A 15,304-nucleotide genomic window follows, 5' to 3' on the forward strand; every position below is an offset into this window, starting at 1 on the left:
CATCGTGTAATTAGTAGGCCTTGCTTCTGAATTTTGAGAAATTTTGAAAATTGCCACTTTTTTCCTCACTAAAACTCAAATATCTCGGCTCTGGAGTGTCGAAATTGGATTTTCTCAGAAGGAAAAATGTTCGCCATAAAATTTCCTACAAGCTGCATGTATTGGTTTTACTGGGAAAAATAGGCTACCCTAAATTAAATGAACATTTCTGAAAAAAGTTTCGAAAAAATGCGATTTTTTCGACACAAATCCGCCTGGGAGAGTCCAAAAACTTAAATTTTGGTCCAATATTGATAGTGCATCTTAATCTATGGACAAAAACCTATCGTTTGAAGATAATACACACCTGATCGAAGCAGTTTTTGTATTGACTCCAAGCTATTTTAGAAAATTTGTTCAAAAAAATGACTTTTTTTAGTAAATTGACTAGGGGGTGCGAGAAAGTATTTTATTATTTTTTCTTGTCTAAGAAAACATTGTTCCTAACATCATAATCTATCATTTAAGAAGTGAGCACCTGAAATTCCTCGACATGACCTCAAAATGGGACAGGCTAATGGACAAGCCTAATTCCTTCTGGAATGTGTTCATTGGACCATCCCCTACACACCTGTCTTTATTCCGAGTGAATCCATGTTGTCCCAAGACCTGTAGGAACGATTGAACCAAAAGCATAAAAATCCCATAGTAATTTACATGTAAACTTTGAACCGCTGGGGACAGGCCAATTCTCAACCAAATGGGCTGATATTTGGCGTGAGAGTCCCTATGGGTATCCTCTACTAGGGGAACCTCGGTTTGCCTGATTCTGAGAACTTTTTTGTTTGGCTGAAACACCCTAATGTATATGCTGTACACATTAGGGTGTTTCATCCAAACAAAAAAGTTCTCAGAATCAGGCAAACCGAGATTCCCCTAGTAGTGGACTCTCATGCCAAATATCAACCCATTTGGTTGAGAATTGGCCTGTCGCCAGCGGTTTAAATTTTACATGGAAATTACTATGGGATTGTTATGCTTTTCGTTCAATCGTTCCTACAGGTCTGGGGATAACATGGATTTACTCGGAATAAAGACAGGTGTGTAGGGGATGGTCCAATGAACAAATTCCAGAAGGAATTAGGTTGTCCATTCTGTCCCTCTGTTCTGTGTTTTGTACTCTGCCACGTGTTCACCGTCTGACATGGGGCGTCGTAATTTTCAGCTAGCCGTCATAGCATACTAAGGACAAAGCGTACATTTGAAGGGTGAATCGTTGATTCTGGACACACCGGACGTCGATCCAATGCGCACTTTGGGGACAGAATGGACAACCCTAATTCCTTCTGGAATGTGTTCATTGGACCATCCCCTACACACCTGTCTTTATTCCGAGCGAATCCATGTTGTCCCCAGACCTGTAGGAACGATTGAACAAAAAGCATAAAATCCCATAGTAATTTCCATGTAAACTTTGAACTGCTGGGGACAGGCCAATTCTCAACCAAATGTGCTGATATTTGGCATGAGAGTCCTCTACTAGGGGAATCTCTGTTTGCCTGATTCTGAGAATTTTTTTGTTTGGATGAAACACCCTAGTGCACATACAGTTTATATGCACTGAAGATCAGAATTACACCAAAAAGCGTTGAATCCAACCATTTTCGCACAAGACCACGCTTGAGCCATCGCGCCGAGTAACAGCCCGGAACACATTGGCTGGATTCTGGCCAAAAACGCATCCAATGTGTAACTTTTGATTAAGCGGTAGCCGCCTGGTGACAAAAATCGGAAGCTCATGAATAGCGGGAATACTGTGCTGCCACCTGTTGGAGAATGGACTATTTTTTTTTGCTTTTATTTTCATTTTGATGATTTAAATTAGACTGGATTTTTGTATTTTATTCAAACAAAGAATTAAATGTAATTTATAATACATAACAGTTTGTCACTGATATCCTCGCTGTGCTTGGTGTTTGTTGACGAAAAGGAAGACTCGCGATCGTGGTTAACCTCCCGACTGTTGGTCAGGTCGACACTTTCTTCCAGGCAGAGCTGCGATCCGGGCGTGAGCCGTGGGCCGGGTGTGACGTAACTCTGAACCCGTCTTCAGCAACCGATCCTCAGAAAAGATAGCAGCTTGCTGCTGGACACGATTTGAAGAATATTGTGCATCGCCTACAGGCTTATCTTGCGGATCGGCTTCGACGAGTACGTGCACAGGATTGTGCTCCTCAACGCCGCGTTCCATGTCACGAACCTGAAACGGAACCAACGTCAGCAAGTTCACAAAATATTGTTTACTGTAATCTAACCAGCGGTCCTTCCAACTCGCCGCCAAAGTTGCACGAGTTGTGCATGTCCAAGTCACGTACTACCTTCGGGAAATTCTTGGCGAGTTCACGCGTCGGAGCCAGCACCAGCAGCAGACTTTCCCCAAACCAATTTGAGCAGCACTAACCATGTCACGGCCAGACATCCAATTAGTTGACCCTTAGCGTGATTGGCAGCGAGCGGGAAACCCAGCTTGATGATGTCGTTGGTAGCCGCAGGGCAGCTCTGGAATGAAAGTAAAAACTTACTTAGAATCTCCCATCAATATGAAACAAATTCAAACCTACCTTCATCGCCCGCTTTCCATGCTCTGAATCTTCTGGTACTTCCGTCGATTCGGATGCGTTAACCTTTCTTTCTTCGGTTCCGCTTCTCGCCACGCCTCGCCCCCGACTCCGGGACGCCAAGCTGCCGTTATCGAAGATTCCTCGTCCCCGATGCATCGGCATCGATTCATACGCTGAGACCACCAGTCCTCTGACATATTCGGGATTAGCGCTTGCCCCCATCTTTCCAGCAGCTGCTACACTTTCTCTTCTTCCGCTACTTGAATCGCTTCTTCCACTCGTCCAGCTGTTCGTTATGACAGCCCAGGCTGTCCACGCAATGCTGGCTCTTCATTTTGACTCTACGATGATGCCGCGAGGCGGCGGACGCCACATCCCGATGTTGATTAGGTTTGTCCAAACCTTCATCCAAATCGCGACCTTGACTTACAGATCCAGTACCGGAACTCGGTGTTGGTGGTGGAACTGCACGATCACGATCCTTCCCAGCACTCTTCAACCGGTCCTGTTCACGCTGTCTCTCTCGACACCTGGTCAACGCTTCCTCCCATTCGGGACAACTCTCGCTCACGAAGTCTCTGATCACGATCTTTTAAAAATTCCGTCCACGAAGATCGTCCAGCCGAAGATCCGGAGAACGCTCCGTTCTTCAAACAACGGTGTCCGGAGCATTGCGATAGCGAGCAACCGGTTCCGGCGACCCGGCGATTTTTCTTAAGAAATTCTCGGCCTCAGGAAGATCCCCGCGGTGACATCGCGACTTAGGCGAGCGATTCTTCCGCAACGAAATCTTCTCCTCAATCGCCAACTCGCGCTTCCCGTTCCTTCTAGCAAACACGCTCCCGCATCAACCACAGCTGCTAGCATGTGCTTCTCCACCGCGATCACCTACTTCACGGTGCCAACTTTCCCCCCAGGGGACACATCCCGCAGGTGGCTCGTCTCCCGCGGACTGGAGCTGCACCTTCTTCGTCACGATCCGCTTCATTCCATCCGCTTCCACTTGCTTCTTTATCAGCTTGATCTTTCTTCGCCACCTGCGTCATCCGAGCTGGAACTCGAACCGCGCCGTTGTCGGACCGTGTCGCCTTTTTTTCGTCGCCGCCGCGAAGACGAGTCCGCGACGAACTGCTTAAGCTGGAATTCGAGCCCGAGTCGGATAAATCATCTTTTCTGGAGCTATCTGAGTTGGATGAAGAGCGACGGTGCGAAATGGGCATTTTGCGCACGGGAACAATTTGCTGGAAATAGGTAAAATAAAAATAAAGGTTTCTACAAGGGTTTCTATTTCATTTCATTTTTGTCCAAAACAAACTTACCTTCTCTACCAGCGTCAGCACAGGATGGTTCTTCTTGTCAGTGGCCACAAGTCGTATTTCCAGTCCGGAAGACAAATTTTATCAAGCCTCCATTTTCTGTGGAAAAGGAACAAAAAGTTGACCTCGGAAAACGCACTTTTTGTCCATTAATACCGGCTCCCCGATAGAACAAACGGCACCGCCGTAAGCTCTAAACTTCCGCAAAGGAACTTACCACATTTGTGTGCCAGTTTTACACGAAATAATTGAAATAAAATCACAAATATTCCGCTAGCAAACAAACCGCATGTTTTTTTTTCGCTAATATTTATTTCTAAGTCCCAGACTAGTGGCGACACCCAACGGCAACTTTGATGAATCAGGCAAAAGGACAGTTTACACATTGAATGGCTTTTTGAGCAAAAACCAGCGCAATGTGTAGAATCGACACATCGATTTCAAAACAACACGGTGTACACATCCAATGTGTCGGATCGACACATTTTGGTCGTAATTTTTATCTTCAGTGTGCAATGCTCACGCCATTTATGTACACAACCCGCATAGTCAACAACCATACAGTCACCATTTGTCGAATGATTTTTCCTAAATGATCTTAATAATACACCAAATAGGGTGCAACCGTACATTTTCCATTCCCCAAACAATCCTACAATTTATTAAATAGGTCGTTAGGTAATGTTACAATATATTTTACAAGGGATTTGGGATCATATACCCTACCCCAAACTGTTCAATTCTTATTTTATGTGAACCGTACCACAAATTAATAAAATATGATTTTAAATGGTGAACTGCTTTACCGACACTTACCGACACCATTTGAAAAGGGAGGAGCCAAAAAATAAACTTTACAAATGTTCTGGGAACTATGGATTTAACGGGAATGGTAAGTATATGATTATTAATGGTGAGCGTTTTTTTGTAATGTCCGGGATTTGTTACCGTTTGATGATGATGTCTCCTGGTGATTCTTCCGTTGTGCCGCCTTATCTAATTGAGCTATCTCAGTTACATTACGTTTGGCGGTTTAAAATGCATTTTATTATGAAATGTGGCCTCAAAATTTATCATAAATATATCGTAACATGTATGGTAGAACCATACAAATAAATTATAGACCAATCACATGGCGAACAGTTATCGTTCTGATAATGGTCAATCAATTGTTTAAATTATTTGGACTTATAAAAATTATCACGAAAATAAATTAGCTTTACATACAAACTATATGGCAAACAGGTATATCGTTCAATGAATTGTTGAACAATGGTTTGAATTGTTGGGACTTAGGAAAATTTTCGCTGAATTCAGGTATATCGTTCCATGAATTGTTGAACAATGGTTTGAATTGTTGGGACTTAGGAAAATTTTCGCTGAATTCAGGTATATCGTTCCATGAATTGTTGAACAATGGTTTGAATTGTTGGGACTTTGGAAAATTTTCGCTGAATTCAGGTATATCGTTCCATGAATTGTTAAAGTATTATTTGAATTATTCGGACTTAGGATTTTTTTTGCTGTAGTTCAATTGGCTCAATCATACAATACCTGTTTCAAATTATCCTAAGCGTTTGGCGAACAGTTATATCGTTCCATGAATTGTTGTACAATTGTTTGGATTATTGGGACTTAAGAGTTTTTCGTTGAGCTTCAAGTTGGAAATACTACGTCGGCTATGGTACCCTTATGTTTTAACAATAGCTGTTCCGAAAAATCCTTACCATATGGCGAAAAGTTATATTTCTCCATGAATTGTTGAACAATTGTTTGAATCATCGGGACTTAAGAAAATTTTCGCTAAAATTAATTTTTGGCTCAATCATACAAAAACTGTTTGAAATAATACCAAACATATGAGGAATAATTATATCGTACCATTAATTGTTGTGCAATTGTTTCAATTATTAGGACTTAGGAAATTTTCCGCTTAGGTTTCTTTGACTAAATCATACCGAGTATCATAACTTTTATCATACCGGCTACAGTACTATTATGTTCTAACAATAGCTGTTTCGAACCATCCTAATCGTATGACGAATAGATACCGTTCATTAAATTGTAGGAAAAAAAATCAACCATTCGAATATGTCAAGATAAGTGTAACAATTCGGGAAATAGTACCATTTTAATTTTGTTATATGGTCGTGACATTATATCAACAATATCACAAATGGTAACCATACCAGAAATAATTTTCTTATGATTTCGACAGTTTCACCTTTGGTATTTGATTATGCGGGAAGCATTCTGCAAAAATCTAGTTCGCACTAGAGAGGTCAAATCGTCAAATAGGGAGACTGGTCGAAGTGAATTTGACGTACCCAAACAGACACGCCCAGTCAAATCAATCCGAATTCTGAAACGGAATCTAATTGGAATCTTATACAAATTCCGTTTCAAACGCAACAACCGGTTCGAACACGGAACCGGTTGTTGCGTTTGAAACGGAATTTGTATACGATTCTAATTAGATTCCGTTTCAGGATTCGGATTGATTTGACTGGGCGAGTTTGACGTATCCAAACGAGCCCACTCAGCGCGTTCCGTTTGAATTCCGTTTAGAACTCCACTTGAGCGAAAAAAGTTCGATTAGAATTCTTAACAGTGTTCGTTTTAGATTCTAAAACGCATTCCGTTTCAAACGCAACAACCGGTTCCGTTTGAGTTTTCGCCGCAAATCGGTTCAAGCGGAATTCAAACGGAATCGAAACGGAATGGACGTGTTGGCTTTGACAGTTGCATCTTCTTCTTGTTTTTTCTTGCTGGTTTTCTTTTTTGTTTTTGTTGAATCCATTTGGAATTGGAATTCAACCATAGAAATAGATTAAACTTTTTAATGATTTTACTTTTTTATTTACCCTTTAACTAATCGTTCATTAAAACGCATCCCAACCCCGAGCCCGCTTTATTTATTTTTTGTTTAGCAGAGTTAACATATTGCATAGATTTGTTTGTTCCTCTCGAGTCGGTTCACAAAGACTTCATTCAAAGAACTCATCGACCATCGAAAACGGTAATTTCAAATGTAATTCGGCGTTTGCTCACCCGCGGCATGGTGGCGCTAGTGTCTTGACAGCTCACCCGCCTTTTTTTCGTAAGCGTGTAGCGCTGGCTCGCGCAACGACATTTAAAAACAATGCGCGTGCGCGCTGCGCGTTTTTTTTTCGGTTGAAAAAAGATGGGCCGGAAATGTGAAGTGAAATTTTGCAACAACGCTATAGAGCTATCTACGTGCGCATGTATTGCGTGTACGTACACGAAAAAGATTGAGGTTAAATTTTGTACCCGTCAGCAAAACAAATGGGGTGCTAGTGTGCGTGAGCTCGGGCTTAGATAACTCTATTGAGCGGACAAAATCAAAATCGTTTTATGGTTTTCCGCGAAATTTGGAAGTGTAAGTATAGTTTTCTCAAGCGAAATAAGGGATCTTTTAAAATTTAATTCTTAGCTGTCGCAAATGGGTCGAGTACTGCAAAAATGAGTAGCTGGAAAAAAGTTTCCGGCAATTCGACTTCGAAAAATATGCTCGGACCACTTCCTGGAATCCGACTTTGTCAACCCGCGGCAAACTAGCCAGGGGTAAGTGAATTTGAAAGAAAAAAAATCAGTGATAAGATGTTCCTAAATATCTTCAGAATCCGGGCTTTTGCACATCTGTTCGATGCTGGCCCAAGCTGGAGGAACACGACCTCTCGCGGTACCTCGGGTGACGGCCAAGTTGTGCTGTACGTCGAAACGGATCCCGAGACCCTGCTCGGCACGACGGGCGATGACCAAGATGTGCTGTTCGACGAAACGGACCCCGAAATCCTGCTCGGCACCACGGGTGAAGAAAGAAATGTGCTGGCCTACGGATTGGTCCGGGGGGAACACGGTCATACGAGATGAGGCACTACGGCTAGGCACTACGGACGACGGGTTGGTCCGTCGAGACTCGGTTCTGCCTGACGAGATGGATTCATTGAAGGCCCAGCTTGAAAGTGCTTTGCAGGACAATCATAATTGACAAGATATTTAATACCTTTTTTAAGAGTTTTCTTTAAGGAAATCAGAATTGCCATTAAGAAGAAACATGCTACTAAACGACATGTAACCGCGGAAAAGCGAAACCGGAAAGCTATAAAAATGGATTTGCCATAATACATAACCTAAACTCCTTGCGAACTCTCGAAATAAAAGATTAAAACGCATCGCGAAACAAAAGCAAACTTGTGTTTTATTCAACTTTTACTTTAACAACTTTACGCTTTTGTTCTGTCTTCAATTTTCAAATTTTGACCGGTAGAATTCCGGACAATGTTACCACAGACCAATCCGTACTCGAGCATATATTGCCAATCGTCCGTGGTGCAGAGCGGGGTCTTGGTCCTCCAGCTGGGACCAGCATTTTTACTCTCGAACACACCCGTGGTGCCAAGCGGTGTTGAGTTCCTCCATTTTCGGTCAGCATCTTCTGGGGCCGAGCAGGGTTGTGTTCCTCCAGCTGGGGCCAACATCAACTTCCTCCATCGCATCTCGTAGGACCAGGTTCCGACGGACCTTTCCGTAGGCCAGCACATATTGCACATCGTTCTTGGTACCGTGCGGTGTCTTTATCCTCCAGCTGGGGCCAGCATGCCGATTTGCGGATCAAATCGAGCCACAACAAGAACAATAAAGTGCTTCCCGCGTGGCAAGTACAATACCGTCGTCGTCGTCGCCTTCGTTCTTTCGCACCGCGATTGTGTTGTGTGCTGGTATCGTCGTCGTCGTGAACGAGCTGGGTGTAGTGCTGCTTGGAAGTGTGGAAGAAATTTCGACACGCACAGTGGGTCGGAGTGAAAAAAGTGTGCGGCAGAAAAAAATCAACAAAAAGTTTTAAAAAATTTAAAAGAAATTTTTTTGTGCTAAAGTGGAGTGAATTAAATCAACCAGATCGTACGTGCACCCCCTCCGCCATCCGTTTTTGGGCGGCTGTACCCCAGGTTAGGGGCGGCCCAAAACAATAGGGGTTTCGACGCCTTCTACCCGTGAGCGGCTGTTCCCAGGTTAGGGGCGGCTCCTATAGAGGCGAGTGAACCCCCCTTCGAGCGTCTGTTCCCCAGGTTAGGGGCGGCTCAAGGAAACCGGTGTCCTGCCCCATCGTCGAGGTAAGCGTCTGTTCTCCAGGTTAGGGGCGGCTTACAGCAGATAGAGTTAGGACCCCCGAGCGTCTGTTCCCCAGGTTAGGGGCGGCTCGGAACAGCGTCTGTTCCCCAGGTTAGGGGCGGCTGACTAACAGTCCCAGTGCCAGGGTGGGACTTTAAACAGTCCTGGTACGACGGTCCTCCGGCGAGACAGGGGGTTGGTGATGGCTACACGCACCCGCCGTAAAACAGTAGTGCAGAGAGCTCCAGATGCGAGCAGATCCAATCGCCGACCCGATTTTCGGGGATCCAGGGATTGGAAACTCGGGACGTGGAACTGCAGGTCTCTCAACTTCGATGGGAGCGACCGCATTCTTTCCAACGAATTGCGGGTCCGCGGTCTCGAAGTCGTGGCGCTGCAGGAGGTGTGCTGGACGGGGAAGGACCACCGGGTGTACGGTGACTACACTATGTATTGGAGCGGCGGCAATACACACGAGCTGGGGACAGCTTTTATAGTGTTGGGCGAAATGTCGAAGCGCGTGATTGGTTGGTGGCCAGTCAACGACAGAATGTGCCGGTTGAGAATCAAGGGCCGATTCTTCAATCTGAGCATCATCAACGTGCACAGCCCGCACATGGGAAGCGACGCCGATGACAAGGACGCTTTCTACGAGCTTCTTGACCGCGAGTACAGGAAGTGTCCAAAACACGACGTCAAGATTGTCATCGGCGACTTAAACGCTCAAGTCGGCCAGGAGGAGGAGTTTAGACCGGTTATTGGGAGGTTCAGCGCCCACCAGCAGACGAACGAGAACGGCCTACGACTCATCGATTTCGCTACCTCCCGAAACATGGCCATACGTAGTACCTTCTTCCAGCACACCTCCCTATACAAGTACACCTGGAGATCACCAAACGACACGGAGACGCAAATCGACCATGTTCTCATCGATGGTCGGCACTTCTCGGACATAATCGACGTCAGAACCTACCGTGGCGCGGACATCGACTCGGACCACTACCTGGTGGTGGCTAAGCTGCGCCAACGCCTGTCTGAGGTCAACAAGATCCGGTACCGTCGCCCGCAGCGGTATAATCTGGAGCGGCTCAAGGACCATGAGGTCGCTACCCAGTACGCGCGGGAACTCGAAGCTGCGTTGCCTGACGAGGGTGAGCTTGCCGAAGCCCTCTGGAGGCCTGCTGGAGCCATATGGAAGCAGCCATCAACGCAGCGGCATCGAGCGCCATCGGGTACGTGGACCGAGTTCGACGGAACGGCTGGTTCGACGAGGAATGTCAGGCGATTTGGGACGAGAAGAAAGCAGCGCGGGACAAGTGGCTGCTGCACAACACCCGTGGGAACAAGGAGTCGTACAAACAGTTGCGAAGACAGCAAACCCATCTCTTTCGGGACAAGAAGCGCCGCCTGGAAGAGTTGGAGTGCCAGGACATGGAACAGCTGTATCGCTCCAACGAAACGCGTAAGTTCTACAAGAAACTTAGTCAATCCCGGAAAGGCTTCATGCCGCGGGCCGAAATGTGCCGGGATAAGGACGGAGGCATCTTGACGGACGAGCGTGAGGTGATCGAAAGGTGGAAGCAGCACTTCGACGAGCACCTGAACGGCCCAGAGGCGGAGTACCAGGGCGACGAGGGAAACGACGTCAGCGGTATGGTGGACGGCGGGGACGAGCCAGCACCCACGATGAGGGAAGTTAAGGATGCCATCAAGAAGCTGAAGAACAACAAAGCAGCGGGTAAGGATGGTATCGGTGCTGAACTCATCAAGATGGGCCCGGACAAGCTGGCGGCCTGCCTACACCGGCTGATAGTCAAGGTCTGGGACACAGAACAGCTACCGGAGGAGTGGAAAGAGGGAGTAATATGCCCGATCTACAAGAAGGGGGACAAGTTGGAATGTGAGAACTATCGAGCCATCACTATTCTCAACGCGGCCTACAAAGTGCTGTCGCAGATCATCTTCTGTCGTCTGTCAGAGCGAGCAAAGGATTTCGTTGGGACGTACCAAGCCGGTTTTGTGGAGGGGAAATCGACGACGGACCAAATCTTTTTGTTACGCCAAATCCTCCAAAAGTGTCGCGAGTACCAGATCCCGACGCACCACCTATTCATCGATTTCAAAGCCGCGTACGACTCGGTCGATCGCGATGAGCTATGGAAGATCATGTACGAGAACGGCTTTCCCGGGAAGCTGATCAGACTGGTGAAATCAACGATGGATGGTGCACGGTGCAGCGTGAAGATTTCGGGAGCGATGTCCGACCCGATCGAATCGCGCAAGGGACTGCGACAAGGCGACGGTATCTCCGGCCTCTGTTTCAACATTGGGCTTGAAGGTGTCATGAGGCGAGCGGGCTTCAACATGCGGGGCACGATTATCAACCGGTCCAGCCAGTTCATCTGCTATGCCGACGACATGGACATTGTCGGCAGGACGTTCGAGGAGGTGGCTAAGCGGTACACCGAATTGAAGCGGGAAGCGGATAAGGTTGGATTGAAGGTGAATGTTGCGAAGACGAAGTATCTGCTGGCAGGAGGAACCGAGTCCCTTAGGGCTCGCATAGGACCGAGCGTGACGATCGACGGCGACGAGTTCGAGGTCGTGGAGGAGTTTGTGTACCTCGGATCATTGGTAACGTCGGACAACAACTGCAGCAGAGAAATTCGGAGGCGCATCATCACCGGTAGTCGTGCCTACTACGGACTCCACAAGACCCTACGGTCTGGTCATCTTTCCCGGCGTACAAAGTGCACCATGTACGAAACGCTGATAAGACCGGTCGTTCTCTACGGGCACGAGACGTGGACGATGCTCGAGGAGGACTTGCAAGCGCTTGAAGTTTTCGAACGGCGAGTGCTTAGGACGATCTTTGGCGGCGTGCGTGAGAACACTGTATGGAGGAGAAGGATGAACCACGAGCTGGCGCAACTCTACGGCAAGCCAAGTATTCGGAAGGTCGCCAAGGCTGGCCGGATCAGGTGGGCCGGACACGTCGCGAGAATGCCGGACGCGCTGGATGCGCGCCAACCGAACCAGACTATCAATCCGGTGAAGTTGGTGTTCAATTCGGAGCCGGTTGGAACGCGGCGGAGGGGGGGCGCAACGAGCAAGGTGGTTGAACCAAGTGGAGGAAGATCTGGAAAGTGTGGGAGTTCCGCAGCGGAATTGGAGAGAAGCAGCCCAGGACCGAGTTAGATGGCAACGCATCTGGAGACAGCTCATGACCCGGAGGTTGTACGAGCAGTAAAAGTAAAGTAAAGTAAGGGGCCAGCATTTTGTTACTCGAACACACCCGTGGTTACTGCCCATCTTCCGTGATGCCGAACGAGCTTGTACCTCAAGATTCGACCAGCATTGTGTCCTTACATCACTTCTCGCAGGATTTCGTTTTGACGAAACAACCCGTTGGCCAGCACATCCAGGTGGTGTTTCTCCAGCTTGGACCAAAATTTCTTACCATAACAATATTGTGAAAGCAGACAAAAATCAAAATACGAACGCAACCTGTCAAAGCTGTTGCGCCACAGGCTGATGTACACGCTAACGACAAACCACTACATTTTTGTTCGGCGCAACAGATTTTTTCGCGCAACAGAAGTGTTGCGCACTTCGGTTTGGTGGTGCGCGGATAATAACACAAAACATAATTTAAAACTAGTTGACATTAGGTCTATTCCCGTACTGCAGAATTCTGCAATTCTGCACAAAAACGGCAGCAGAGCGTTCCCGTACTTTTCTGCAACAAAAGTAACTTTTCTCTCAGGCAGAACTTCTGCAGTGAGAGAGGTAGAAGTTGCAGCAAAACCGTTCCCGTACTTTTCTGCAAGCTCTCTTTCTTTCTTGTTGAAAAGTTACTGCAATTTGGTATGATGGATGTTGACTACACGCTTACATAAAATCAGCAAATTGGGTGAAATTAAGCATTTTATTATAAGTTGTAATAATAAATGATTTTGGGGTTGTTTTTTATGTCTGGTTTTATTGAGACCGATTTTTTTTTTTGTTAACGATTTCAGGCTTAGTTCATTTATGTAAATGATATAGCGATTTTTTCAGTGTTAATATTTTGACCTGATAAAAAAATTGGTAACTTAAGCCATAGTATTATAGCACGGCTAGTACCCCAACAAAAATTGCACTATAAAAACAAATTGATTTTAAAAAACTTTTAAAAGACACATTTCTTTTGAGTTTCATAATTTCAAATAGAAATTTGTTTAGGAATAATTTTTGATCTTCAATTGTTTTTGAATATACCTCGGAATATACTAAATGTGTGTGTTAAAAAACAGGTAAATTTAATTGGCAAATAATTATTTATACCTTTAACGGTGCTACCAATTGGTATTCTTATATGAACCAAAAAAATATTTTGTTGAAATTAAAATTCTTAAATTCTTAAATTCTTAAATTCTTAAATTCTTAAATTCTTAAATTCTTAAATTCTTAAATTCTTAAATTCATAAATTTAAATTCAAATTCATAAATTCTTAAATTCTTAAATTCTTAAATTCTTAAATTCTTAAATTCTTAAATTCTTAAATTCTTAAATTCTTAAATTCTTAAATTCTTAAATTCTTAAATTCTTAAATTCTTAAATTCTTAAATTCTTAAATTCTTAAATTCTTAAATTCTTAAATTCTTAAATTCTTAAATTCTTAAATTCTTAAATTCTTAAATTCTTAAATTCTTAAATTCTTAAATTCTTAAATTCTTAAATTCTTAAATTCTTAAATTCTTAAATTCTTAAATTCTTAAATTCTTAAATTCTTAAATTCTTAAATTCTTAAATTCTTAAATTCTTAAATTCTTAAATTCTTAAATTCTTAAATTCTTAAATTCTTAAATTCTTAAATTCTTAAATTCTTAAATTCTTAAATTCTTAAATTCTTAAATTCTTAAATTCTTAAATTCTTAAATTCTTAAATTCTTAAATTCTTAAATTCTTAAATTCTTAAATTCTTAAATTCTTAAATTCTTAAATTTCTTAAATTGCTTAAATTTTAAATTTATATAAATTCTTAATTCTTGAGCCCTTGATAATTTTTTTTATTTTGAAATAATTAAAAAAATAATACCCAGTTTGAGTAAATCCACTCAACTGTGTACAATGTTGCAGAAAAAGTACTGGAACGCGCTACCCAGGCAAAATTTTTGCCGCTTCTCTCCTTGCAAAACTTCTGCAAAAGAGAGAGACGAAGAGAACGAGTTGAAAAGTACGGGAACGTGCTGCAAAAAAGTGACTTATGCTGGCTGCAGAATTCTGCAGAAGCTGCAGAAATTCTGCAATTCTGCAAGTACGGGAATAGACCTATTTGCAAATGATAACATTTGATTACCTCCATTACCTCACAAATACACTGATAAAATTTTGGAAGTGTTAGTGCTTCTCGGAGCATTTCGGCTGTAGCTCACCAGATAGCGCTAGTGTCGCCTTGATTAAGCAGTTTCATCAAAAGACTAAGGATTTTGAAAAAAATGCATGGGGTGTCTCGTCTGTTTGATTGGGATCTACCGGTGGATACTTATCTACCACAGATTTTTGTGCGATCAATGTGGTAGATGCTTTGGTGGATTTTTGACAGTTCGAATTATTTCAAGTAAATCCACCGCGGTTAACCAAATCAAATTAACAAAAGCCCTTTGAATTTTAAATGGTGTTGAAAAATAAAAGTACGTACAAGCGATATACAGATACTCGCTTGCAAGTCGTGCACGCTACCACTGCGCCGGCCGGCCAGTTGAATACGGAAGAGTTTTTTGTGCTATTCGTTCTAGCCTCGCTTCTAGCCATCGATAAAAGTCGCGCTACAATCAATCAGTGAAACACATTAAATTCAAGTAGATAATCACGTAATCACTTTGAATAGTGCCTGTTTTGGGTAGATCTTAAGATAAATTTCAAGTCTGGAGTTTTTTTTTTGAAAATGTCCAATAAACCAAATTTCCAGTTTTTGCTTTTTGGGGGTTTTTGAAACCACCTTGAGTCAGGGGTATTAAAAAACACCCAAAAAGCAAAAATTAAAAATTTGGTTTATTGGACCTTTTCAATAAAAAACTCCAGAAGTGTTTTGCTCATCACTTTGAATAGTTCAAGACGGTGGGACAAACTCATAAGCAAAACACTTGAAAAGTTTGAGCCACCCGAATGAAAATAACTACCAATAAGTCGATCGCCCAAACACTTGCATTTGATGGTGGTTTGGATTGATGTTGAAACACAAACCGATTAGATCTACGATGTGGCTTTAT

The 15,304-nt window shown here is 43.8% G+C and overlaps 2 protein-coding genes across 3 annotated transcripts in view; one reads left to right on the forward strand and one right to left on the reverse strand.

The window, feature by feature from the left end:
• The window catches only part of LOC119765279 (peptidyl-prolyl cis-trans isomerase-like), a 39,055-nt gene that overhangs the window by 20,027 nt on the left and 3,724 nt on the right, over positions 1 to 15,304 (forward strand). The gene's annotated exons all lie outside the window — the stretch shown is intronic.
• On the reverse strand, positions 1,861 to 4,602 carry LOC119765281. 2 transcript variants are annotated; one of them, XR_005276617.1, is made up of 5 exons: positions 4,134 to 4,602; positions 3,920 to 4,015; positions 2,601 to 3,841; positions 2,295 to 2,538; positions 1,861 to 2,239 (listed from the first exon to the last, which is right to left on the reverse strand). XR_005276617.1 is itself a non-coding variant. In XM_038248829.1 (4 exons), the coding sequence occupies exons 3-4, from the start codon at positions 2,820 to 2,822 to the stop codon at positions 2,380 to 2,382; spliced, it is 381 nt and encodes a 126-aa protein (XP_038104757.1). In that variant the 5' UTR covers positions 2,823 to 3,841; positions 3,920 to 4,015; positions 4,134 to 4,602; the 3' UTR covers positions 1,861 to 2,379. The 2 variants fall into 2 exon arrangements, 1 of the variants encoding a protein (XP_038104757.1); XM_038248829.1 differs by having other exon boundaries at positions 1,861 to 2,538.

Source organism: Culex quinquefasciatus, chromosome 1 (assembly GCF_015732765.1).
Source record: "Culex quinquefasciatus strain JHB chromosome 1, VPISU_Cqui_1.0_pri_paternal, whole genome shotgun sequence".
Lineage (NCBI taxonomy): Eukaryota > Metazoa > Arthropoda > Insecta > Diptera > Culicidae > Culex > Culex quinquefasciatus.